Source organism: Sus scrofa, chromosome 1, assembly GCF_000003025.6.
Source record: "Sus scrofa isolate TJ Tabasco breed Duroc chromosome 1, Sscrofa11.1, whole genome shotgun sequence".
NCBI classification, from domain to species: domain Eukaryota; kingdom Metazoa; phylum Chordata; class Mammalia; order Artiodactyla; family Suidae; genus Sus; species Sus scrofa.
In genome coordinates, this window is record NC_010443.5 from 256,839,668 (window position 1) to 256,867,505 (window position 27,838).

Consider the following 27,838-nt stretch of genomic DNA (forward strand, 5'->3'; position numbering starts at 1 on the left):
TGTGAGAGTCCCAGCCTGGGAGACCTAAACGCCTCCTCAAAGGCTCCATTCTTCTACTCTCAGGACACTTATCAATCCTATTCTTGGCAGTTATTTGTTTAATTACTCGCAACAGTAAGTTGTGTGTAGGTAGGGGCTGCTTCTACCTTTTTAGCATTGCATGGCCAATAACCAACCTAAAAGAAGGGCTCCTGAATTTGTGTTGAATACACGAATGAATGTCATCGTGTGACATGACACGTCATGAATGGGGTGCTAGGCAAGACGTGCAGCCACCGTTTCAGATACTCCTTTGTGAAGTTTCAGAAGAGAATGACTATGTGTTCGTTAAGGGTGAATTCTCCATGGCCCCTAACACAGTAGCTGGCATGGTCATTGCTGGTTAAAAAAAAAAAAAAAAAAAAAAAAAAAAAAAAAAATCATGCCTTAACACATTGAATTTCTAACTGTATTTAGGCATGATCACTAATGAACTTTATTCCAGAAAAACCTGGATTGCTTGTGAAAGAATAGGCAAAACCCTAGGTCAGGGGCCCTGAGGCTGCCACCACGCTCTCCTATGATGTTGGTTAGGACGAGTCCCCTCTGGGAGGCTAGGTTTCTGTTTTTTCATCTTAAAACTGAAATTGGAAGGGGAGTAACTAGCAGAAAGAACACTGAGGCCGCTCTCTTATCTGATGTTCCAGGAGTCCAAGACGCTAAAATTCTAAGATTCTTTCATTCTCTCTACCCATCTCCCATCTTGAACCTGGACATGACTAAGGTGACTACCACCCTTATTTATTTCATAAAGCCCACTCTCAGCCTATGGGGGTGGGGGGGAAGCTCCAGTCAGCAAAAAGAATTTCCCACTTCATTCATGGTCATATGCTCATACCTGGGCCCCAGCTCATCCTCACTCCTCCAGACAAAGTCGCCGAACTTCTCATAGTGAGAGTTGTAGTGGTGCTGGACTCGAAAGAGCATCGAGGCTGAGACTTCCATCAGCGTGTTGTAGGCAGTCTGCTGCTCCTTCCCACTCGTGTACCCATTGTACAGATTGTAGATCTTGTCAGCTATCTCTGGGGAGGAAGAAGTGCGGGGACAGATCACTGGGCAGTAGGAAAAGGGGAGGATGGAGGGGTGCCTTGCAACTAGGAAGGCCTATTCATGCAGTTCACCTGTGTGGTCTTTGGGGGCAGACCAACCTTAACTCCATCCTGAATATGTCACGGACCAGCTGTGCTCAGTCTTCCTATCTATTAACTAAAGATAATGATATATACTCCGGGTGGAGCATCGAGAGGACTAAACACATTAAAAAGTGGATTAAAGCACTCAATATAGGGTCTGGCACAGAGTTGCTGCTTACAATTGCAAGCTTAATTATTTTATAATTGCAAGCTTAATTGTTAACATAAGTTTTGTGCCTATGATTTAATAGAAAGTGCCAAATAAGTGCAAAGGCTTAGATAAACTGTCTTGGGCTCATCTCAACAGTCTACTTCTATCTTCCCTGTGATATTTACAACACATTTCTGTAATCAGGTCTAATAGCTCTCCATTCAAAAATCTTTCCAGGAAAATCCAGACTCTTTTGCTTGACTTTCACAGCAATTTCTACTCTTTCAGTCATTCCTACTAATTGATGTAACAAATTAATTATGGGCTGCTCTCTTGAATAGACGCTGCCTTCTTTCATTTTTGAAAACTCAGAAAAAAATGTACATATGTCCCCATGTCAGTGCTAACCAGGATTGCCTGCAGAAGAATCTGAGGGTCTTGGGTTCAGGATGGGAGGTTTTCTGCTCTGGTTTTTATTGTTCTTATTCTTTTAACTGCGTTCATGAGTTATTTTAAAATAACAATAATAAAATATTACCAGGCAACCATCTCAAGTCCTCTCCCTTTTGAGACTTAATATCTCACCATCTCTTCTTGTCTGGGAGCACACAAAACATGTATCATCAAGCTTATGGTTGAGCCATTTGAAGAAATCTCTCTCTCCCCCACTCGAATGGAAGCTCTGAAAAGGTGGAGAGCATGTCTCTTCTGCTTTGCTTGTATCAGGCTCTTAGAATATATTTGGTGAACTTGTAGTGAACCACCGTGACATATAAACTATCATCATATTTTTGCCAGTCCTGATGTAGAAACTGTACCTATTCATTGTCTAAAAACTAAGTGTACAGTGTATCTGATTTATTGGTTCTATTTTTTTAAGGTGTTTTGCCTAATTTTTACAACTTCAGGGACCAAGAATAGCAACAAGATTTAACTTGCATATGAATTCTGACTGATATTTAATGACGGTTGCTCTATGCTGAGGATTCTGAGGCCACCCTTGGGCTAGATAGGAAAGTGTGCTGTGATCAGCTAATAATGTCTGCCATGGGCGTGGCAAAGCAAAGTGGTCCTCCAGGTGCCACCGACTTGCCAGCTCTAGCACAGACTGAAGTGTAAGAAAAGGACTGGTCTCTAAAAGCCTAGGCCATGGGGCAGGACACAGTTGGGGGGTTCCTACTCTCCACCACTCCTTGTCTTAAATCAGAACATGGACTCTATGAAAGAGGAGCAACTGCTTCTCAATCTCAGTTTCCTCCATGGATCTGAGATCCTTCACTTTCTTCTCCCTGGGCCAATCTGTGAAGTTCATGACTGTCAGGGGCAGAATTTAGAGAAAGAGAAGATGGGAGTTACCTGGGAAGTGGAGAAAAGGGTCACCTACCTTCTGCCTTGTTGTCATCCACCAGTGGACAGGCTGTCCTCAGGGTCACTGTGCTGAGTTCCGAGTGCCTCCCTCGTGTATCCACAGCATAGAGAGTGAACCTGAAGCATAGCAAGAAAACAGAGCACAAAGCTGAGACTTGAGACAAGGCCCTGGAAGTTGCAAGGAAGAACACAACATCATAGCACAGGAGTAATAGTTGAAAGAACTCAGGGAAGCTTAGGCTTCAAAGGAAATGATTTGAAAGAAAAAAGATAACTATTAAACATTTATTGAACACCAACACCCTGCTACGCATTTAGCACTTCATCTCTTAATTTACAAGTAGCCTGCCTAGCAGGCAGGGATTATTGTCACTTGCATTTAACCAGTGAGAAAACTGAGACTTAGTTGTGTATCTTTCCATGGTCTTAAAGTTATTGGGGGACAGAGCAGCCTGAGCCCAGGACTGGTCAAGTAAACCCTAACGCTATCTTGTCTGGCTTTATATATTCATTCATTCATTCACTTAACAAATACTTATGAAATATTAACTACGGGCCAGGAATTCTTCTATTGCTAAGATTATAAAGATGAGCAAGACAGTCAAAGTCCCTGCTTGCATAAAGTTAAATAAAAAGTAAGCAAAAAATTAAATAATGGTGTATTTGAGAGAGACTATAACAGGGTTGTGCAGCAGGGACTAAGGTGGAGGGGGATGTGGGTGTTTTAGACAGGTGTGTCCATGAACGTCTTCCTGGGGAGAGGTTTGAGCTAAGACATGGACATGAGAAGGAACCTGCTTATAGGAGGAAGACTGGGATCCTGGCAGGAAGAGCAGTAAGTGCAAAGGTCCTGAGGTGAGAAGGATCCAGACTGCTTGGGGAGGAATAGGCAGTGGATTGGCTGTACAAAGAGAGATGGGTGGGAAGATGGGTGGGAACCTCGTGGGCCATGATAGGGAGTTTGGGAGTTATTCTAGGTAAAAGGCACATCCCCAACTATAACTCCATGCTGTGTGGTGGGAGTAAGCAGCCCATGTGGTATCAGAAGTAGAGAACTGGCAAACCGTAGGCTTGGTAGATTCAGGTCCAACCTTGGGCACAGAATTCTCTTTAGAGCAGACACTGTCCTCAAGCCTACTTGGAGAAGGGTCTGTGGCCCTTCAGACCTCCAGATAGCCAAGTTTTGTGGTTTAAACAAATTCTAAGGGGTGAGTAGAGAAAACTTTCAAGAAGAGGTAAGACTTGGAGGCCAGCAACAATCTGAATAGAAGGGAGAAGGGCTGAGCATCTAAGTGTCCCGCCTCTGTCATGCCATCCTCTGTCACCAGCCTTCAAGGGCAGAGGCAGTAGTGTAGACTGGGAAGAGGGCTCCCTGGGTCTGGTAGAACTACAGCCCCAGGGGTCCTGTTTCCTTTCCTCTTCTCCAACACCTCAGCTTACCTCATGTTATACAAGAGGCCTAACCACATGAAAAAATGTTCAACACCGCTAATTACTAGAGAAATGCAAATCAAAACTACAACGAGGTACTACTTCATACTGGTCAGAATGGCCATCACTAAAAAGTCTACAAATAACATTCTCCAGAGGGAATGGGGAAAAGGGAACCCTCCTACACCATTGGTGAGAATATAAGTTGGTATAATCACTATGGAAAATAGTATGGAAGTGCCTCAGAAAATGAAAAATAGAACTACCAAATGATCCAGCAATTCCACTCCTGGACATATATCCAGACAAAACTATAATTCAAAATAACATGCATCCCTATGTTCATAGCAGCACTGTTCACAATAGCTAAGACATGGAAGAAAACTAAATGTCCATTGACAGATGAATGGATTAAGAAGATGTGGTACATATATACAATGGAATACTACTCAGCCATAAATAAGAACAAAATAATGCCACTAGTAGCAACATGGATCATAGCAACATGGATGCAACTAGAGATTCTCATGCTAAATGAAGTAAGTCAGAAAGAGAAGGACAGATACCACGATATCACCAACAAGTGGAATCTAAAATATGACACAAATGAGGAGTTTCTGTCATGGCTCAGTGGGTAACAAACCCAACTAGTGTCCATGAGGACATGGGTTCAAACCCTGGCCTTGCTCAGTGGGTTAAGGATCTACCATTGCTGTGAGTTGTGGTGTAGGTTGCAGATGCAGCTTGGATCACACATTGCTGTGTCTGTGAAGTAGGCTGGCAGCTGCAGCTGTGATTCAACCCCTAGCCTTGGAATTTACATATGCCATGGGTGTGGCCCTAAAAAGAAAAAAAAAAAAAAAAAGAAGAACGCACTTAGAGATCTTACAGATGCAAGGGACCCTGAACAGGAGGTCACGGGGAGGTGGGATCTTACAGGGCCTGGCAGTATAGGCATTCTAGAAAGTTGGGGCAATGGGTGTAACCATGGCAAGTAGCATTGGCTGTTCCATCCCAAGGCCAAGGCTTTCTCCTCTGCATCATTCCTGATGGGTGTGCATGGCTCTGGACACTTCTCACTAACTCAATCAAGGCATGCACATGAATCCTCAGTCACCTTCATGACTGGCATGGAGCAACCCTGGGAGAAAAAGCTCTGATTGAAAACAGACTTCTTGTATGCATTGTTGTGCCAGTGGCTGCAGTTCCAATTCAACCCCTAGCCTGGCAACCTCCATATGCTGAGGGTGTGGCTCTAAAAAGACATACATACATACATACATATGTAAAATAAAATAAAATAAAATGAAATATGACACAATGAGCCTATCTACAAAATAGAAACAATTCAAGAACATAGGGAACAGACTTGTGGTTGCCAATGGGGAGGGGATTGGGAGAAGTATGGAGGAGACTGGGGTTAGCAGATGTAAGCTATTATACGTGGAAGGGATAAACAACAATAACCCACTGCATAAAGAACTATATTCAGAATCCTGTGATAAACCATAATGGCAAGAAATATGTAAAAAAAAAAGTGTACATGTATGTATAACTGAATCACTTTGCTGTGTAGCAGAAATTAACACAGCATTATAAATCAACTATACTTCAATAAAATAAATAAAATGTGCCTAACACTGTGATTACCAAGTTGCAGAGTGATAAGCCCTGACTGCACATATGAGGCAGTAAATAAACATAAACTGGTTGTTCAAATTAATATATGCTAAGTCCTTAATATGTGTCAAGCACTGATCTAAGCAGTTTTACCTGCATTATTGCTATTAATTCCCCCAGATGATCCTAAAAGATAGCTTCTCTTTAATTTATTAATTAATTAATTTATCTTTTTAGGACCGTACCTGAGGCATATGGAAATTCCAAGGCTAGAGGTCAAGTTAGAGCTGTAGTCACAGGCCTATGCCCCAGCCATAGCGACGCTGGATCTGAGTCATGCTTGCAATCTATACTGCAGCTCAGGGCAACACCGGATCCTTAAACCACTGAGCAAGGCCAGGGATCGAACCCACAACCTCATGGATACTAGCCCGGTTTGTTACCACTGAACCACAACGGGAACTCCTATTACTCTCTTCATTTCATATGTGAGGCTGAGCGAGGAAAAGCAGCTTGCACAGAACCTCACAGTAATTACTGGGACTGGCAATTAAATCTAGCTTTGTCTGACTCCAAAGCCCTTGCACTTAACCATTATCAGCTACCGTCTTCTGGCTGAAGGTCTATGGATGTCAACTCTGTGCAAATACAATTCCATTAGGTACACTTGGCAAGCCCCAACTAAGTGGAAACAGTGCCATTTCACATGTTTTTCTAATCTTATGAAAACCTGCTAAAATAATCACCCTCATTATCCCCACCTTTCAGAAAAGGAAACTGAAGATCAAAAAATTAGGCAATTTGTCCAAAATCACAGAGGTAGACAATGAAAGAGCCAAGACTTGTGCCATTCTTTGTCTTACTCTAAAACCCATCCTCTTTGCTCTCAGCTGCCATTGTGCTGCCCCAGCTCTACTGCTACTGGCTCAGAGGGTCTGAACTTTGTAATTTTAGGGGCCCTCCGGGCTTTAATATGCCACGACCTGATAGCCCAAATGTTGTGTTAATAAAAGGTACTACAAATCAGAACTTCTCGGCCCAGGGACACAGTAAGCAGAAGCATTTCTTTCTGGAGAAAATACCATTTGTCTTTTTTTGCGTGCAAATCTTTCAAAGAATAACAATTTCTCTTTTAAGGAATTGTGGGGGGTGAGTGGGATGGACTGGGATTAGTAGATGCAAATGATTACATTTAGAATGCGTAAGCAATGAGACCCTACTGTACAGCACAGGGAACTATACCCAATCTCTTGGGATAGACCATGATGCAAGATAATATAAGGAACAGAATTATCTATCTATGTATAACTGGGTCACTTCACTGTACAGTGGAAATTGGCACAACACTGTAAATCAACTATAGTAATAAAAAATAAGAATTGTGAAGGGTACTCATGTTATCCCAAGAATGCGTTTCTAGCTTATTCCTTGAGATTGAGTCTGAGTTTTGCGGTAATTCAGATAGTACATTAGCGCCATCCTGCCTTTTCTAGGAAACTGGTGTTTTGGGTTCATATAGGAATTCATCGATCAGTCAAGCCAGGTCTGTATTTACGATGCCACAAGCCAGGCTGGCAGCCAGTCTCATCATCATATATGCTCCACATTCTCTGCTGCTTTGGGACACTGCCACCAGGTCCCTGCCAGACCCACAAGGACACCTGCTAGCACCACAGGAATGTCAGCACTGAGCTGTCCCCCCCAGGTTGTTGCAAAGTGGACTGGGGTCAGGGGCTGAACAGGGAACAGGTGACCTGGAACCCCAGAAGCAGAAAGAGTCAATCAGCAGCCATTCAAACCATGGCTCTGATGTTCACCAGCCATAAGACCTTGGGCTAGTTGATTAATCCTCTCTGATCCTAAGTATCTCCAAATGGGAAACAAATGAAACAAGGCCCCCACCCCTGCAGAATGATCAGTCCAAGTGCAGGAAACCTAGCACACTGCCCAAGTGTAAGGGCAAGCCCGGCTATCATCGAATGGGTGTGCATCAGTGTTGGGCCCTTTACAAGCACTATTCCAGTTAATCTTCATAATATTTGAGTTGGGTACCACGATTGCTTACATTTTATCAGTAAGGACATTGGTTCCAAGGAGGTCAAGGAATTGACCTATTATTACACATGAAGTAGCAACATGGAACCAGAACACAGGTCTGCCTGAATCCAAAGACTATACTCCTAACCACATTGTACTTTCTCTCTTGTCAAATCTAATTGCACCTGCTATCCTTCATCAGCTGGGTGGGAGCACTAGCATGGGTAAGCAAGGGCGAGTCTATACCCAATATACGTGACTTAAGCAGCATGGGGTATTTTGGCCCCATCTTTAGACAGAGTCCGATCTAGTTGTCCGCGAGAGCAGCAGCACTGTGGTGTGGGCCTTCTCTCTCTCCAGCTGTCACAGCTCAGCCCTGTGAGTAGAGCTCAGTTCCTTACTACATTGTCTCAGCCAAGGAAAGCACTGGGGGACAGAGGAACAAGTCTGGTAAGGCTTGTTCCATTCTATCCCCTTCCTCTGTGACCTCGGACTAGTCACTTTACCTCTCTGTGCTTATTCCACCTCTTTGTACCAGGCACGTGTGATAAGGAGGCTGCTGGTCACTTCACAGGTCAGTGCCGGTGAATGTGGAATATAAGTGCTCTAAAAGGGGAGTTAGGGCTGCAAGCCTTGCTGAGGGCTTGGAAGCAAGGTCATAATGGAACTCCAGGATGCGGGAATAAGTAAGAGGCTAAGGAGGGAGGTAAGGACATCGGGTAACACTGGGTAAGCACCTGCTACCCATACAACAATTCATCTAGAAAGTGCCGGGAGGCAGAAACCAAACCCTAGCCTGCAGCTTGGGAACAGCTATATCCCTGACACTTAATACAGTACTAGGCATATGATAGACACTTTAAATATTTGACGAAATGAATGAACTTGAGCATATGCCAGCTCATCATCTCTCAATTTCAATTTCTGCATTGGTGGAACAGGGATAGTTGTAGAGACAGTGTATGGCTGTCTCAAGGACTACATAGAAGTACCTTATGAGTTGCAAATTTTCTACAAAAATCATATAAATAGCACTTATTTGGGCAGGAGTACACATTTTTAAAATGTTTTTTTAAGAGTAGAAGAGAAGGAGATGCGTTTCAACTGAAGGGAACATGGAAGGCTATAATCAATAAAATGTGAATGAGTCTTCGAACATGAGGAATTGGAAAAAACTTTTAAACACTGCTTTCCCATTGGCCTCTTAGGTTTCCATGATACTTCTGTATTATATTTCCTCTACCAAGAGGGGCCAGGGTCCCCCCCCTCACTGCTTAGCCAAGCAGCATGAATAAACAGCATGCTGGGGAAGCAGCAGTCTCAATAGGTTTTCAAATCTTAAAACATGGGTAGAATCTCACTTTCCCTAATTGCTGGGTGAGCATCCTTGGGGAAGTCACTTCACTATCTCTGAGCCTCAGTCTCTGCACCTGTAAAGGAGGGTGAAATGAACAGTATCTCCTAAGTTTGGGATCAAGACTTGATGGCACAATGATTGCAACAGGCCTGGCGCAATCTTTGCTCCCTCAAAGGTAGCTTCTATTTGTGTTATTAGAGTAACCCAACATGTCAGCAGAGGCCTCGGCCCACCCTGCCAGTAGGGGTGGAGGGGCGGAGAAAGAGGAAGATGTCAGCCACACAGGCCTGGGTCAAAAGTCACAAGGCCCTGCGCTTTCTGCCTGTCTCAGCTGTAATTGTAGAACCGTTCCAGAGACACATCTGAAAGCTGTTAGGGGACCAGGCAGGGCCTTGCGGGGGGGGGGCTCTTTGAGAGGGGAATAAAGTGGTGGCCCCTGATGTGGGGAAGGAGGAGAGGACAGGAGAGGATAGAATGAGATGGGGGAGAGAGGGAGGGGGAGAGGAACAGATACATATATACACATCCACAAAGCAGAGTGAAAGGGGTATGAGAGAGCCTGAGAGACCACACAGTCAGAGCTGTGTTTCTCCAGGTCTAGAAGGGTGCCAGTGACCTCAGCTCAGTTCTGTCACCTTTACCTGCTGAGGCAGGCTGAGATCCGCTGATAATCTGAACTAGAACTCTTGAGCCATCCCCAAGCTCCACATCCTCATCTTAACAGGTGCGAAAAGTGAGGCCCAGAGAGCAAAGAGACTTGCACAAGGACCTGCTGCCAATGAGTTCAGAAGAGAGACTGGCTTTCCTGACTCTCCTCTAATGCCCCTTCTATACACTACCCTGTTTCTTGTACAACTGGCTGACTTAGGTCCAACTGTACCTATGGGATAATTGAATCATAAAGGAGGTGTCTCCTAGGATGAAGAGGGATGAGCTATTTAGGAACCTGGAACTCCAGGTCCAAACCCTTGCTACTCCTTCTTCTGACTGTTTTGAAAGAACACTGGCCAAGGTGGTTGAACACCTGGGTTTGTTTCCAGGCTTTTCCAGAGACTCTGGCTTATGAGATCTCAGATGCCTAAGGCAGTATGATCTTTGTGTCTTGGGATTTCATTGTGTGGGGAGTGCCTTGGTATTGACTACTCAAATGTACAGTGCCTTTTTGTTTTGTTTCATTTTTTAAAAAATGTTTCTTTGCCATTCTCAGGAAAAAGCACAAACTCCTTACCACGGGTCCCCAGTGTGACTCCTTGTTGTTCCTTCATTTGATGCTATCAGTCTGAGATTCTATCACTGAGTTTCAAACTCTGGCCACAGATCCAGCCTTGTTCACTGATCTTTGCTTCCTACTCTGTTTCCCAGTAGAACTACATCCAACTGCTAATGGGTTCCACCTCTGCCTCTGCACATGCTGCACCTGCTGGCTGGGCTGCCCTTCTCCACCTTGTCCTTGGAGCATCAGTCCAACCTCATCTCCTCTAGGAAGATCCCTGCATGGGGCCCTGTCACATCACGGCACGTGCAGCATGACTAGGTCAGTACCCATACACTCCTCTCTTGCCCCCATGAGTATGGGAGTGTCTCTAGGACCAGGATATGGCTCCACTCATCTCTATCCACCTACATCTGGAGCTCAGATACCTAAACCATGCTAAGCTCAGCACATACTTTAGAGAATGAATAAGAGACTGAATGAATGAGGTAGTATATCTCTTGTCTAGAAATCAGTTTCCCTATGTATAAAATGAACAAAAGGTGATTAGATAAAAGGTCATTAAAGGAGAGGGAATAGGAGTTCCCACTGTGGCTCAGCGGCAGATACAGCTTGGATCCTGCATTGCTGTGGCTGTGGCATAGGCCCGCAGCTGCAGCTCTGATTTGACCCCTAGTCTGGGAACTTCCATATGCTGCAGGTGCAGCCCTAAAAAGCCAAGGAAAAAAAAAAAAGGAAATGGAATAACAGAGTAGTTTGATGCATGGCTTTGGAATCTGGTGATTTGGTTTTAAATTCTGCCTCTCCACTTATTCGCAGTGTGAAGCCTTGCCTCAACATACTCACCCATCAGATAGGAACCATAATATTACAATCCATTCTCTAAGGTGGTTCCTAGAATAAAACAAGATATGGTAGGGAACTGCTCACCAGGACGCCTGGTATGTTAGCACCCACCACAAGAGAGCTGGGTGGGTACTCTTCTCCATATGATGATGGGATTCCAGTGCCCAAGGCTCCCCCTCCCCTGACCCAAAGTTAGGGTCCTAGTGGAGATCAGAGGAAGGTAAGTGGAGAGGAAGCTGCTGTTGGTCCCATCCAAGGCCCCAGGCCCCCCTCACAGCAGGGGTGAGAGAATGAAACTGAGACCTTAATGGGCGGTGAGAGCTTCTTGCGGGTCTGACAGGGGGTAAGAGTTGGGACAGAGCCTTGGAGGCCCACGTCAGAAGCAGGTCCCCGTGAGGACGGGAAAACGCCTTTGAAGTCTCCAGGCCAAGACTTGCTCTTCCCCAGCCGCCACATGATGTAGGCATTCTGGGGAGGCCAGAGTCTCCTCGCTGGGTTGAAGGGAAACAGATGTTTCCAGGCTGGAGGCCCTGGTCTTGTAAAAGCTTCTTCCCTCACACGGCTTTGGCAAACAACCTCCCGGCAGTTCACTCCCCCGACCCGCCACTAACTACCACCACTCCCCACCCCTGCCATTGCCAGCACGATGCGGAAGTCGGGGGCAGTGGGACAAACACTGGGTCCTGGGTCCAGGTCGGGGTCTGAGCAGGAACACCTACCCTTCTCTGGGTCTTAGTCTCCCATCTCTGCCAGGACGAAACTAAGCCAAGATCAGCTCTCAGGGACAGGTGAGATCTGATGTCCTAGGACTGAGGATGGTCGCCTCTCAAGAGAGGGTAGCATCCATTCCAGACCCTTTGCCACTGGAGTGCACAGCTAAAAGCACGGGCTTGCGTTATCAGGCTCTGGGTTTGAACAGGAACCCCAGCGGCTATGAGGCAAGCACAGCTAACCACTGGGCCTTGGTTTCCTTATCTGTCAATGAGAAACGTTTTTATCTCATGGGGTAGTGAGAATTAAATCAGAATTCAATCCCCTTACTCATATTTTAGGTTTCTTGTGAACCAAACTGATGAGTGTGATGCTCAGTGACACACAGCACAGCCTTTCCTAGGACTGACTGCCCTTGGTGGATAGAACAGCCTAAACCAGAGTAGGTGTGCAATGATGTTTGTAACCGATCATTGGCAGGAAGACCTGCTAGCACACCTGGCAGTCCATAGACTCAGGTTCTGAATCCAGTACCACCTGAACAGTGGAAAGAGCATTCTAGTTTGGGTTTTTTTTTTTGTTTGTCTTTTGTCTTTTTAGGGCCACACCCATGGCATATGGACGTTCCCAGACTAGGGGTCGAATCAGAGCTACAGCTGCCAGCCTACAGCACAGCCACAGCAACACCAGATCCGAGCCGCATCTTCAACCTACACCACATCTCATGGCAACTCTGGACCCTTAACCCACTGAGCAAGGCCAGGGATAGAACCTGCAACCTCATGGTTCCTAGTCAGATTTGTTTCCGCTGTGCCACGACGGGAACTCCAGAGCATTCCTGTTTTTAGGATCACAATGACGCAGGATCTGCCATGGTCAGAACAGACTTTGGGACCTGACTACCCGAGTTCAAATGTTGGCTCTACAACCTACCATCTTTATGACCTTGGACAAGTTAGTTAACGTCTCTGTCCTTCAGTGTTCTTGTCTTTAAAGTGTAGATGATAGCATTATCTCCTTCATAGGGATGTTGGATGAATAAAGTACTCAAGATAATGCCTGGCACATGATAAGTGCAAAGGAAGATTTCGCCACTGTTCAGTATGTGTGTGTTTAAATTATGATCTTTTCTATAATGGTTATGAAATAAGCCTGCCTACCCAATTCTGTGACATTGTTCCTATTGAGAGATAGGCACCTATGTTCCTTCACCTTGAATGTGGTGGGTTCACAAGTGCTTTTACTTGAATAGAGCGCAGCGGAAGGGACACTGGGTAACTTTTGAGTCTGGATCATAAAAGGCTGTGCAACTTCCACCGTGCTCACGAAAATGTTCTTGCTTAGAGCCCTGAGCTTCCCTGCAAGACATGCAACTACCCTGAGACCACCCTGTATGAGGAAGCCAGGCCACATGGAGAGGCTACATCAGGCACTTCAGCAGTCAGGATGTTCAGGTGATTCCAGCCCGTTCTCCAGAAAGACGGGTGAAGGAGCTTTCAAGCAGTTGAATCACCTCCAGCTTCTTCATCCTTGCAGCTGAGGCCCCAGACTTCATGCAGCAAAGACAGCCCAACCTGCTGTACCCTGTCTGAATGCCTGACACACAGAATCCATTAGCATAATCAAGTAGTTGTTTTAAGCTATTAAATTCTGGGGTCATTTGTTATGTCATCAATAGAAATCATAACAATCTCTAAGCATCGAGAGGAGGAGTCAGCAAACTATAGCCCATGGGCCAAATCTGGTCCACAGTCTGTTTTTGTAAATAAAGTTTCAATGGAATTTAGCTACTCTCGTTTTCTTAAAATTGGCTTTCAGTGGATGCTTTCACACTGTGGTGACAGAACTGAATCACTGCAGCGGAGACCACACAGCCACAGAGCCTGAAATATTTACCATCTCGACTTCTAGGGAAAAGTCTGCTGACCCCTGCATAAGAGCTTTGACAGTTCTTAGCATTAAAATCATTTGCTTACATTATTTCGTCTTATGCCAAGTAGAAGGCATTCCCATTTTACAGATGGGCTCAGTGAGTTCAGGAGACTTGTCCAAGGTTACACAGTACTTCTGACCCCAGGTTTCAAGCTACAACAGCCTGCTGAAGACCCAGACTCCTGTCCGGGTTCATATACTGAATGGGCAGTGTGACCTTGGGAAAGCTCTACTAAGTCCTGCCGTTGGTTTCCCAGCCTGAGAAGTGAGGGCCCTGGACAAGATGGTGTGGACTGGCTGCCAGAATTTGGATGTCCAGAGTTTCCCCCAGCTGGGAAACTGGAAAACCACCAGCCAGAGGCTGCATGGGTACCTGTTCTATTCCACATGCCCACCTACTGCCAACACTGAAACCCAACTTTCTAACCTCCTAACAGGGGCTGACAACCCATGCCCTCTGCCACCATAAATATCTAATTCCAATGCCCAGAATGGAGAGAGACCATCAGGACAGTAAGGACTGTAGCCCTGGTTTCATCTTTCAAAACATCCCAGTCTGAGCCGTGACTGGGCAACCCTGCTTGAGACAAAGGTGAGGCGGTCTGTGGTTGGACCCCAAACATCAGCTCTCACCCACCTGCACTCCCTTCAAGTCTCCAGCTGCATAGGCTGACAGGGGAGGCAGAAGCTGGCCCAAAATGCTGTGGGACAAGGCCGAATCTGGAAACCAGGGTGGGCCTAAGCACAGGCAGAGGCCACAGCAACATAGAATCAGGCCTACACATGCACTGTGTTGCTTGCCAAGGTCCCCCAAATTCACTGGGTTATGAGCATTACCCTAAAATCCACAGGGCCGAGAATACTGGGCCTCAGAAATGAATGATTCATGTACTGACACTTCAAAATGAAATAAGTAGATTTACAATGAAAGCAGGTTTGTATACCTCCCATGCCTAACTGAGGAAGGCGTGATTAGCACCGCAGCTCCACTCTGTGTGTGTCTACCAAGAGTGGGACACCTGAATACATCTGGCATGGTGCTAGGCAGGGGAGGAACCCTCATGGAGGAGAAGAGCATGGTCCTTGTGTTCAGGGAGCTCACAGAAGAGCAGGGGGATGTCAAGTGAACGTGAAATGGGACGCAGTGCTACAGCACATCAATACAAGTGTATTCTCGCCCCTACGTTTCCTTCCGGTGTGCCCCTTCTCCCTTCTTTAAAACAGTGGACCAAGCCTTGGACAGGCATCCAAGGGCCACCCAGATCCCTGTCAGTTGCAGCTGTCAACCACCTATAAGAATCTCATTTTCTCCTCTGAAAAATACAGTGACCATCCTTACCTTTGCCACCCAGAAAGCCTCAGAAGTGTGAACATGCCAGTGGATTTTAACACACAAATACTTCACAAATGGTCTGTCTAAACTCATTCATTCACCTATCCAGTATAACCTCACCTTTCTTGAAAGAAAAATTCAGGTCGGCCCTTGACTTGGCTTTAGCAGCAGTTCCGGTCCTACTCCTTCCTTTTTTCCTCAGTCTTTCTCCTTTCTCATTCCCCACCCCCTTCTTCTCCTCTTTCTTTCAGGGAGTGGACAACATGATAACACATAGTTGGATGGACCATAGCTCTTAGTTGGAGGATGTTTATTTTTTAATAGGTTGTTTTAGGGTAAATCAGACACAAGTCTAAATTTACGGTTCCAAGTTCAAGGAACGAATTTGCATGGAATGCCCCATTCCATTTCAACAGATTCCCAGTAGATTCCTGGGACCTTTAAAGTAAATTGTGGCCTTTTTTCTTATATCTTTATTGCATCCTGGACAGCCTCTCTGAACCCTAGATAAAAACAATAATTTTTAAATGACTTTGGTTACAGAAATTTTTGTAGGAAGGCGTAACTTGGAAGTATGTTGAATTTAGAGGCAGAGGATGTGATTTGCAGGTTTAACCTTGCCAGCTAGCTATATGGCTTTGGTCCCATGACTTGATTTCTCAGTGACTCAGGTGATAACTCCACAGGGATGCTGTGAGGGATGCTGTGAGGACCAGTAGGATGTGAAAGGATGTGAAAGGATTAGAAATTCCATACACGTTTCTTGGGCACATACTCTGTATCAGATGCATTGCTGAGAACTTTTACATAGTGGTCTTCTGTTCTCTTTACAACTGTCTAAGGAGTACATATTATTAAATCCATGTTTACAAGGAGGCAAGTGAGCCATGGAAGTTTGAAATGACTTTCCCAAGGTTGAGTAAATAGTAGTTCAGCCAGGCCCCAGCACAGGTCTTCTTGCTCAAAGTCCAGTGCTATTTACAAATAAAATTATTGGGTATGCATTGGTCCCCACTGGGTCTTGAGTCACAGTTCAGAGGAGGTTAGAGTTTATTAGGAGGATGAACTCCATGTTCCCGACTTTGGACAAGGAAGGGATCTCGTACAGGAACACCATCATTGTCACCTCCTTTCAACACTGGTGTTGCTCCTCTTTCTGCATCTGACCCTGAGGTCTTTCTCTTCTTCCATGGTGCCTTTTGAGATTGCATTTTGCCAAAGCCAAGTGCAGAGGAAAGGAGGCCAAATCGAGGTCACCAATTTAGATTTACCCTTGGACACTAAGTGAGGGAACACTTTAAGCAGGATGTTTCTTATCTCCTTCAAGCTGAAGTCAGTCTCCACTGCACATGGGAGCTTTGCTTTCCCAAGGGTGGAGGGATGGGTGTGGGGAGAAGGCACAGCCCCTGTGCTCAGAGTCTGAAGGACTGAACGTGACAGCCTCAGTGTCCATATTTGTAAAATGGAGTCAATAATATCTGCCTGACTAGATTGTTATAAGAATGAAATGACATGGAAAACACCAAAAAACAGCACTTGGTATTGTAAATATTATCTTGCTTGTCTTGCTGATGCGTGATACTCAAGGGAGATAAAGTGAGAACAATGCTTTTTTGAAAATCAACCCCCACCACTACCACCACCCCCCCACCCCCCCCCCGGGCCAAAGTAATCACCCTGGAGGATGTTGTAAGCAATAAAACCACTGTTTTTCCTAAGGTTCGGTTGGGGATCTCACTTAGCCAGTGGGTATAGCTAAGTCATACCATGTCTCTGAGTCTCAGCTTCCTCATCAGTTACATCATGACAACAATACCTGCTTTCAGCAGTAGTAGGAGAATTAGAAACAATGCATATATGTGAGCTACAGGCTGACCTGGATCTGAACCTTTGGCTACCCTTGCTTCACCCTGATCAACTCTATGACCTTGGGTGAAATCCTTCTCCATGGACCTTGCTTTCTTTCCTATAAAACAATGGGTCACCAACATCTTCACTGGTGAAGGAGACTAAAAGTTAACACCAATTAACATCAATCTTTCAAAAACTCTTCCAAAAAAAAAAAAGTGGAGGAAATATTGCAAGTTAATTGTATGAAGTCAGTATTATTCTGATACCAAAAACAGACAAAGACATCACAAGGAAACACAGACACACACACACACACACAGAGAATCCAGTATCCCGTATAAATATAGACACAAGAAAATACTAACCAAGTACATACATAGTAAAAGGATTATATACCATGACCAAATGTGTTTATCCTATGAAAAGAAATTTGACCGAGCATATGAAAATCAACCAATGTGGTACATCACATTAACAGAATAAAAGACAAAACTTATATGATCATCTCAATAGACAAAGCAAAAAGCTTTCACGAACTCTAATACCATGTCATGATAAAATCACTCAACAAACTGTGAATAGAGGGATACTTTCCCCAACCTGATAGAAGGTATCTGTGGAAAACCCACAGTTAACGTCATACTTAATGGTAAAGATTGAAAGCCTTCCCTCGAAGATAAGGAACAAGTCAAGGACGTCCGCTTTCACTATTTCTCTTCAACATTGTTCTGATGGCTCTAGACAGGGCAATTAGGCCAAAAAAGGAAATAAAAAATCCCAATAGCAAAGAGAAATGTAAACCTATCTCTACTTGCAGGTGACATGACTTTGTATATTTAAAAAAAAAGGAATATACACACAAACACACACACACAAGTTCTCAAAAATGTTCAGTAAAGTTACAGGTTAAAGGATTAATATAAAAATCATTTCTATTCTATATACTAACAATGAATGATCAGAAAATAAAATGAAGAACTTCATTTACAGTACCGTCAAACAAAATAAAACATTGAGGAATACTTTGAACAAAGGGAGTGTGAGACTTTCTCATTGAGAACTACAAAATATCATTGTAAGAAATGAAAGAAGACCTAGATAAATGGAAAGCTATCTTGTGTTCATGGATTGGAAGACTCATGGTTAAGATAAAAGTACTTCCAAATTTATCTGTAGATTCAACACAATCCCTATCAAAATCCAGCTGATTTTTTCCCCAGAAATTGACAAACCACTCCTAAAATTCATATGGAGATACAAGATACCCAGAATAGCCAAATAATCTTGAAAAAGAAAATAAACCTGGAAGACTTACACATCCTGATTTCAAAATTCACTACAAAATTACAGTAATCAAGATGGTCTGATACTAGTGTAAGGATAGATATAGATCAAAGGAGTAAAACTGAGAGTCTACAAATAAACTCATATGGCTACTTGATTTTCAATATGAGTGCCAAGAAAATTCCAATGGGAAAGAATGGCCTCTTTAGTAATAGTTTCTTCAGCAAATGTTGGAACAATCCAGTAGCCACATCGAGTGAATGATTGGAACTTTCTCTCAAACCATATAAAAAAATTAATTCAAAACAGATCAAACACCTAAATATAAAAGCAAAAACAATAAAATTCTTGGCAAAAAAAACATAAGAGTAAATATTCATGGCCTTAGATTAGGCAGTAGTTTCTTTGATAGGACACCAAAAGGCACAACCAAAGAAATACATAGACTTCGCCATAATGAAAAAAAACAAAAACATCTGTGTTTTAAAGGACGTTCTCCAGAAAGTTAGAAGACAACCGATAGAATAGGAGAAAACATCTATAAATCATATATCTGATACTAGTTTAATATTCAGAACATGTAAATAAATATTACAACTCAATAATAAAAAGACAGTGCAATTTAAAAACAGGCCAAGAATGTAAACAGACATTTCTCTAGAGAAGAGATACAAATGGCCAATAAGCACATGGAAATATGCTCCACATCATTAGTCATTTTGGAAATGCACATCAAAACTATCATGAGACATCTCCTCTTACCCATTAAGATAGCTATGATAAAAAAGACAAAAATAACAAGAGTTGGCAAGGACGGGAGAAATTGGAAACCTCATATATTTCTATAGAAAAACTTGTAACACAAATTTTCATAACTGTATTATACTTAACAGCCAAAAAGGGGAAAGCAAACGACTATCAATTGATGAATGGATAAACAAAATATTTTATATCCATATAATTAAATATTCTTCAATTGTTCAATAAAAAGGAATAAAGCCCTTATTTCTGCTATGATATCACTGAAAATTGAAAACATTATGATAAGTGAGAGAATTCAGACTGAAAATGCCATATATCGCATGATTCCATTCATAGAAAATGTCCTTAATTGGAAGATACCTAGAGACAGAAAGTAAATTCGTGGTTGTCAGGACTAATGGGAGTGATTGTTAATGGGTACAGGCATTCTTTTTCAGATGATCAAAATATTCTGGAATTGTGGTGGTGGTTGCACAAATCTGTGACTATCCTAAAATCTACTGAATTATATACTCTAAAAAAGCAAGCAAAGCCAGTGGTGTCAGTCTAGAAAAATCCTGCTTACAAATTGTGACCACTGCAGGCATTTGAGGCCTGGGTCTCTTATTTCTGCAGCTTTCTGATCTCTGAGTTTGAGCAAGCACCTCCTGCCTCAATCCCTGTCCCAGAGTTTCTCAAAGAGGCAACAGGACCTTCAGTGAAACCTATGGCTTTATTTTATTGTAAAGCCAGGAATCTGAGTGCTGCAGTAGAATTGTTCAAGACCACAGTCTGATGCCAAGATTAGAGGCACAGATTTGGAAGTAGGGAAAGTTCTGTCTTCACACGTCTAGCCTGTAGGTGACACTGGGCAAGTACTTCACTGCCTCACCTTAGTTTTCTTGCCACTAGAATAACACATTTCCACCTGCCTCACAGGATTGTTAGAAGGATTCCTCAGAGAAGTTAGAAAAAATTCCCTCTGCCAAATTCTCAATCCATAGAAAAAAACACCAGTTTTAATGATCCACACCTGCATTTCCTGTTTCTTTGACAAACAAAAATAAACAACGTTTTTCAACCTGGAGGGGCTTCACCTTGAATCTCTGGCCTATTCCCAACACCTGTGTTGGCTCCTCTCTCTGACTGAGATGCTCTCACCCCAGCTCCTTCTTTCACCTCTTTCAAATCCTCTGGTCAATGTCTCCTTTTTGATGAATTTCCCTTTTAAATTTCACCTCTATCCCAACTAACTACACCTATAAGTCAATGAGAATACCATTTACCCAAGTCCCTGTTTTTCTTCATAATATTTACGGTCTTCCAATACATAATTTCCTTGTTTGTTATATGTATTGATTTTGTGTGTCACCCTCACTTGAATATCAAATTCACAAAAATAAGGACTTAATATGTTTTGTTCACTGATCTATCCCCAAGGGCAAAAAAACTGTGCTGGATCACACAGTAGGCCTTCAATAAATGTTTATTAAATAACTGTGTATACATAAATGTGGGGAGGTGGGGAGCCACTGGGGATAAAATGTGAGAAATTGTTTGTGTATTGCTCAGGGCAACACTGGGTCCTTTTCCCACACTCAGCCTTTGAAAAGCTGGGGAAAGGAGGAGATGCAGAAAGAGGTGGGGAAGGGATTGCAGTTTTCACAAGCTCAAAGACTCAGGGAGGTTAGACCCTCTGTGGCTATTATAACAGCTGTTTGCTCACTTCATAGTATTTCTAGAAACCTATGTGACCCCCAAGTGCTTGGCTACAGTTATTATAAAAGCACATGCAGTACAGCAACCCATCTACCAGTGGATACGAGGTGAGGTAAGATTAAAACACAGCCCTTGCCCTTCAAGGGGCTCTCAATTTACTTGAAATATATACATAAACACATATTCATACATATATGTACATTATATATATATCATATACACATAGCATCTTTGCCAATCATTGGCTATATATTCTCTAACTACAACAATCTTCGGTATTAGATACCTATGTTTACAGATGAAGAAACAAAGTCTCAGAGAGATGAATAGATTCCTGAAGCCCATGGGTAGTCAGTTCTAGATCAGGATCCCATCCCAGAGCCTACCTGATCCCAAATCTGTGGTCTTTGTGTTGTACAGCACTCCCACTATGAATTACCAACACCTCAGTCCTAATCCAAAAGGCACTTACAATTCTCCTAGAACAGGTAAGACAAGTCCACATGCAGCAATGGTGAACAAGCCGGGATAGAAAAAGCACTGGTCAAATACTCAGAGAGGTGTAAAGGGGTTCACACAGCCTTTCCTTAAGCAAGAGCTATAAGCTGTTTCCTTCACGTCGGAAAGCCAAACCAAAAGAGGGTACAGGTAGGTGGTGTAAATAGTATGACTTAAAGATCAACAATCCAATCCCGAATGACAATAAAAAGGTTAAAGATGATGAAAGCACAATGGACTTGGACTTGTGATATCTCAGTAGAATTCCCAAAAAAGGTGGGAACTGCAGAGGAACTAGAAGAAGCTGCCCAGAAGGCTTGAGGGAACCCTTGCCCATATAGCCCTAGTCTCCTAAGAGAACTCTATGCATAAGCTGAAAAATTGTTAGCACGAGGACAGGATCTTATCAAGTAGTTCATTCAACCCCTTTGTTTAAGGCTCAGAGAGGGCAATCTACTTGTCCTAGGTCACACAATAAGTTCAAAACAAATTCAGAATTAGAACCCAGGTTCCCTGCCTCCAAAGCAGGATGCTCTATAGACATTCAGCATAGTAAACACTCAGTGAGGATTAAGAATAGTGCTGAGAGCAGGGTTCCCTTCCCCAAAGGGGTCCCCCTTCCTCTACTCCACTTAGCACGAGCTCTCAGCAGAGTCCCCTGAGAGCCTTTATACCGGGCAGTTTTTGCTCACTCCTCTGATGGTGCTCTCTAGGCCACACTGCCCTGTTCTCTGCTTGTGGATGCGGCCTGACTTACCACTTCTCCCGGCTGGCCATTATGGATGGTAAGTGTCAAGTGCTATGGGGGCTACATGCCTGATCCCTGACTTCCCATGACACTTGCAAAGGAGGTGCTTTCCTTTCCCCCCTGTGCAGACTGCAGAAACAGGCTCAGAACCCTGCAATTCAAACCCAGATTTTTCTCTCTCAACTGCTAGCTACTCCCCAGTATGCTGCCCTCTTTGATTCCTGCTAGCAGGCCTGATCCCTGCTGTGAACTCAGGCAACCCCACACAGCCTTCATCTAATATCTCAGAGCCTCAACCGTCATCCGGCTCCCTTTGCCCCATGAAGATAAGCCTCTCTGCTCGACTGGACACATCAGCCTTAGAACCTTGAGCCACCAGAGTAAAGGAACAGGCTGGCTGGGCACAGTTGGGGCATCCGGCCCTGATAAGACCTCGCCACGGCTGGACAAGCTCTCAGAGACGTAAGGCTTTGCGTAAGCATGAGATTAGAAGAATACACTATTAAAGTATTTATTTGTTTTTTACAGGTATTGACATAAAATGGGACTGGGGTAGGGGGGGAAGGTCCCCAGGAGAGATAAGACAGTGGGACTTTCTGTGCCTTGGTTTTGAATGGTTGTTACAGAAATTAAATTAATAATAATAATAACAAAAGCTGCAAGTGTCAGTTGGAGGCAGCTGTGGTTTCAAATTGCTAACATGTGAACGTAGGAATGATGGTGGAAATTAAAAAGCAAAACAACAAGCAAACAGATGAACAAACATAAACTCACTTTGTTTTCTGGACTAGACTGATACAAACTGAGGGCAGTGGTTACGTCTTAGGAGGGAAGGAGGGAACAGGATAAGACGGGATGATAGGGAGATGAAGTAATCTTCAAGTGTATCTTTAATTTTAATTTCTTTTCGGAGAAAAGAAAAGAGCGCTAAAGCCAAAGTGACAGAGTGCTGCCATGTGTCAATCCTGCATGGTGGGCACATGGAGGCTTATTGTGGTGTCTCCACACTTTCTGCCTTTTGTCTTTGTTTTCATGACTAAAGCAAACAAATGAAGGCATCCCTAACACCTATCAATTTATACTTTGCAAAGCTTATTACACAAATAACCTTGAAAGCAAGACAAAGCAGGGCTTATTGCCCACATTTTACATTCAGAGAATATGATACTGGCCAGGAAGGTGGGGAGGGGGCTTTTTAATCAAGGACAGACACATCGTGGTGGAGTGATAGAGCTGGCACTTAATCAACTGCTGGTTGAGGGCTCCTTGTGATGCATTCACCTTGACTTTGAAGACAAAACTGTTCCCTCTTGTAGAAAAAAAAAATTCTGCAATTTGGATCAGTCCAAGGACTAAGATGGCACCCCGATACTTCTGATCTCTAGCTTCTCGGCCAGTCTATGTACCTTTGTACTACTTTTCTCTCCAACAATAAGCCTTGATGTCACTGGTCCAGCAAATGTTTCCTGCAGCCTGGCTATGAGGCTGGGACTCCCACGCAGGTCCCTAGAGCACCCTGCTTCACATTCACACCAGCCCATTCTCTGGAAACTCTCCTTGCCTAGTTGCTTTGTGTGAGTTTGGTTGCTGCACCTGAGTGGGGTCTGCCATCTTCCTGCCTTCCTCAGACAGAACACTAAGCAGGAGCTGAGGCAGGGCGATGAGTAAGGTCCCAAGGTGCTGGCATTGGAAAGACCCAGATGCAGACCTTGCCTTTCACTCCTGTGAGCCTCTATTTCCTCTTCTGTATAATGGGGATAAGAAAACTCTGAGGAGAATGGGTTTGTTTTGTTTTTGTTTTTTCAGTTTTGTTTGTTTCCTTTACCCTTCTTTCTTACTCCTTTTTCTGGAAGCATGGTGCCTGTATCCACTTAAGAACAATTCCTCCATCTCTTGTTATCATTTGGGTGGGACTGTCCACTTTATGCCCCTACCTCCCACAACAGAAGTGGTGACGTCCCCCAAACAAGGTTACTAGAGTTCTTTCCCAGGGATTGATAGGACTGGTAGGAAAGGGGTATGTATGTCTTTCTTTTTCTGAGATCAGAGGCATGAAGGAAGAACCATCAAAGCCTGCACCTGCTGGGGTCCATCTCTGCCCCCCACCCTCAATAAGGAAACCCACCTCAGATTGCAGCCAACACACAGCAAAGTTGGGACAGAGATACTGAGTCCACACCCCATCATCTGAATTCCTGGATGTCTCGGGGGCTGCAGGCAGCACATCTGAACTTCCCAGGTAAATAAAATGGAAAATTGCATTTTTTGCCATAAGCAATTTTAAGTTTCTGTTACTTACATCCAAGGGTTCAGACTCTCATAAATCTTTCTGAAATATCATTTAGAAGGTTATTGTGAAGATTAAACATGGTAATGTGGTTTAATCACACACTTAACATAGTATCTGGTGCATGTCTAGGTGCTCAAGCCACAGCTGCCATCATTAATAGGACTGTAGTGGACTCTTGTCCCAGGAGGAGGACCGCACCTGTGCTCGGCTCTGCAGCTCCTCTTGGTGACTGGCAAACCAAACCTCTACCACAGCCTGCTCATGAGCTCCTGCTCAGATCTCTCTCTCCCTGGCTCAGAACTGCATTTCCAGACTCCAGGAAAGACCCCAAATTGTTCCAACGGGGCCAATCGCTTCTCAGTACCAAGGACGTGAAGCCATGAATGGTACCACCTTCAACTATCCCTCACTTGCTGTCTTGTCCCCACCAGCATGTGAGTTTTGTGGCTGAAAGAAATCACATCTCGTTCTCCTTTTAACCCCATCAGCCTCTCACATGACAGTGGCGCTCCCAAATAACCTCTTGCTATTTCAGAAGTAGATGAGAGAGGCAAGGACTCTTAAAAATTAGAAAGAGAACAATGGGGACTGTTGCCACGCACATAGACTTACCTAGCTTATTTTTTTTTTAATCTTCCAGGGGACAGTTAGCATCCACAGAAGGTGCTTAGAAAGTGCTTTCTATCTTAGGCTAGCTTCAAAAGCAAGGGATGGAAGTAGTGTTCTTGCTGGTAAGCATCAGGCAGGATGAACTGGCACGTGTTGATGAGTGTCTCTGGCTGACCCCCTCAACCCATCGTGTCTTGTTCCTCTGAGACTAGATTTCAACCACTATCCTTTCTTTCAATGCTGGTCTATACCAGTCCTCATTGCTTCTAGCTCAGGTCTTGGGAACAACTTCTTTGTTTCCTTCCAACAGTTCTGCCCCACCTTCACCCTATTGCCAGCCCATTAGCCAGAGTGATTTTTTTCTAAAATAAAAATCTGATGATGTCTACTGAGCAGTGCAAAACCCTTAACAGCACCTGTTCCCCTCAAAATAAAGTCCACACTCCTTAGACTGACAATAAAGTTCCTTTGCGTTTTCACCTTATCAACCTCTTCAACTTCATCACCCAAATTTGCCCCACTGCCTTTTAGCGACTTGAGTAGGGTTTGTAGATTGCTACATTGCCTTGCTCTTCAGTAACTCTGCACATATGACGTCCTTCCCCTGGAAAACTATGTTCCCTTTTATCTTCACTTTGCTGACACTATTCATCCTTTAACATTCAAATAAAATGTCACCCCTTCTGGACAGCTTTCACTGCACTGGGAGGCATCCTCCTCTCTGGGCTCACCTGTCTTGGGCTGCATTTTATTGTGAGCTCCACAGTGGCTGGGATGACTGCTGTTCATCTCTGGGTCTCCTGGATGTAGTGCAGAGCCCTACTGAGAAACAGACCCTCTAAAACAAACTATGAGAGGGAGGATCCTATATCTGCATCATTCCCTTAAAGAATAAGTGTGCATTAGCTAAGAAAGGTTAGAGGAGGTCATTCCTGGCTATCAAAAACATCCTGCTCCCCATTTTTTTTTCCCCATAGGTCATCATTTGTATGATGTCAAACCAGCTTACCAATTTTAATCAGCTTGTGGTATGGTGGTGTGTATATAAAACTGGCTCCTCTGGGTAGAATAAGGAGTTCTGTAGGGCAGACACTGTCTCATTCCCCTATGTGTCCCTTATAGGGCTCCAGGGGAGGGAATATAATGCAGAGGTTCAGGGCACGGACTCCGAGTTCAGAAAAGACCTGCTTTCAAATACAAGTTCTGACATTTACATCCTCAGTGAGTTTGCCCAAATTATTGAGCCTCATGAGAGTCTTTATATCTAAAGTGAGGTGGGAGGTGGGGAGTATCCTATAGGATTATAGCTGTGATTAAATGTCATACCACATGTGTTCAATTATTATACAGTAACTATTTATGCAGTGCCTTCTGCATGTGTGCACTTGAGTGTAGGGAGATAAACAAAACAGACACCATCTTTACCTTCCTAGACTGTCAGCTCTCACAGTGGACAGACCTAAACACATATAAATGCGGCATTGCAAAGTTTGATAATTGCAATAAAGAAAAGAGATGGAAAGCCTATTTTAGATTATGGGTTCTGAGGATGCCATTCAGAAGATGCAACATTTAGGCTGAGAACTGAAGGATGCAAAGAGGTGCAGCATGTGCCAAGGCACTGTGATAGACAAGAATGCAAGATCTGATGTGTATTGACTCATTGAATGTGCTAATGTGACTTCTGGGAAGGCTAGCCTAGTTAATGATTAGAAACTTGGGCTCTGGAGCCAGTCCGTCCGAATTTAAATCATGGTTCTGCTACGGAGTGTGTGACTCCTGGCAAATTTCTTAACTTTTCTGGGTTTTGGTTTTCTCATCTGTAAAATGAGGATAAAAAATACACCATCCTCACTGGGTTATTGAGAGAATCTGGTAAGTTAATGTGAGTAAAGCATTCAGAACAGTGCTTAGCATATTGAAAGCCCTCTGAATAACAGCCATTTGTATCACTGCTTCTTTTCCTTTTCCTCCAAAGTATTTATATGGATATTATTACAAAGGAGGAGGCCAAGGTCTTGCCTGAAGAAGACATATCCAGGCTAGGAACTGAGAAAGAATAATGGGAAATTATGGGAGGTTGTCCAATAAAATACCAGGAACTCGATTTGCTTCTCTGTAAATGGTATGACCCTTGCCCCTGGAGTAAGTACATGTCATGGCGCCGATGGCACTCCTGAGACTCCAAAGGACTTCCTTAGGTCTGCCATTGGTTGTCTGGATTTGGACAAGGTTACTGAGATTCCTGGGAGGGAAAAAAAAAAAAAACTCCAAGACACCGTATTATTTTAAAAATTCACGGGATTTAAGCAAAAACAAACAGAAAACCTCCAGGGATTACCACTGCCCTTTTCTAAAGATGCTTTTGTGGACTTGTTACCCATCTAGAAGCCAGCAAAGCTGCTGTTTATTTATCCTGTAGCCTCCAAGTGTCTTCCTTGCCCCGGCATACTCTCTCCTCTCCCTGTTACAGCCAATGGATAGGATTAAGAAAGATCTATTTTGGTGGGAAGTTACTACACATGTTGCAGGAGAGATTTCTGGGGGCAGGCCTATGATAAGGACAAGAGGAGCTGGACTCAGTTTGGGGAGTCAGGCAGGCAGCTCACCCACCCATCAAACTCTCTGTGCAAGTGAGGCAGCCCCCTGGGCCTTCCTTGCTTGTTTGAGTCTGTGAATGTTTCCCAGAAAGAAATAGTAACTTCTCCTTTTTCTGGCAGGGGCGCCTGATGAAACTCCCTGAAAACAGGGCCTCTCCCTCCCCTTTGCGCTGGCCTCACACATGCTAATGCAAATGAGTCCTGACCCAGCCAGGGGTCTGTGGGAAGGCGGCCAGGAGCTTTAGAACAAACACGCAAAGAATGTTATTTCATTTCTGGCATCCTGGGGAAAGAGGGACAGAGAGAGGGAAGTTGGGCAGTAAGGGG

At 43.9% G+C, this 27,838-nt stretch overlaps 1 protein-coding gene across 9 annotated transcripts in view; it reads right to left on the minus strand.

Moving 5' to 3' along the window:
- ASTN2 (astrotactin 2) overlaps positions 1 to 27,838 on the minus strand; it is a 915,211-nt gene that overhangs the window by 14,202 nt on the left and 873,171 nt on the right. For 8 of the 9 annotated variants that reach the window (XM_021074502.1, XM_021074486.1, XM_021074494.1 and 5 more), the window contains 2 exons: positions 2,708 to 2,808; positions 878 to 1,061 (listed from right to left, as the gene is read on the minus strand). In XM_021074502.1, coding sequence (XP_020930161.1) covers positions 878 to 1,061; positions 2,708 to 2,808 — 285 coding nt within the window. Of the gene's footprint in view, positions 1 to 877; positions 1,062 to 2,707; positions 2,809 to 23,790; positions 27,157 to 27,838 lie in introns of those variants that run through there. The other variant, XM_021074509.1, reaches the window with a different exon arrangement.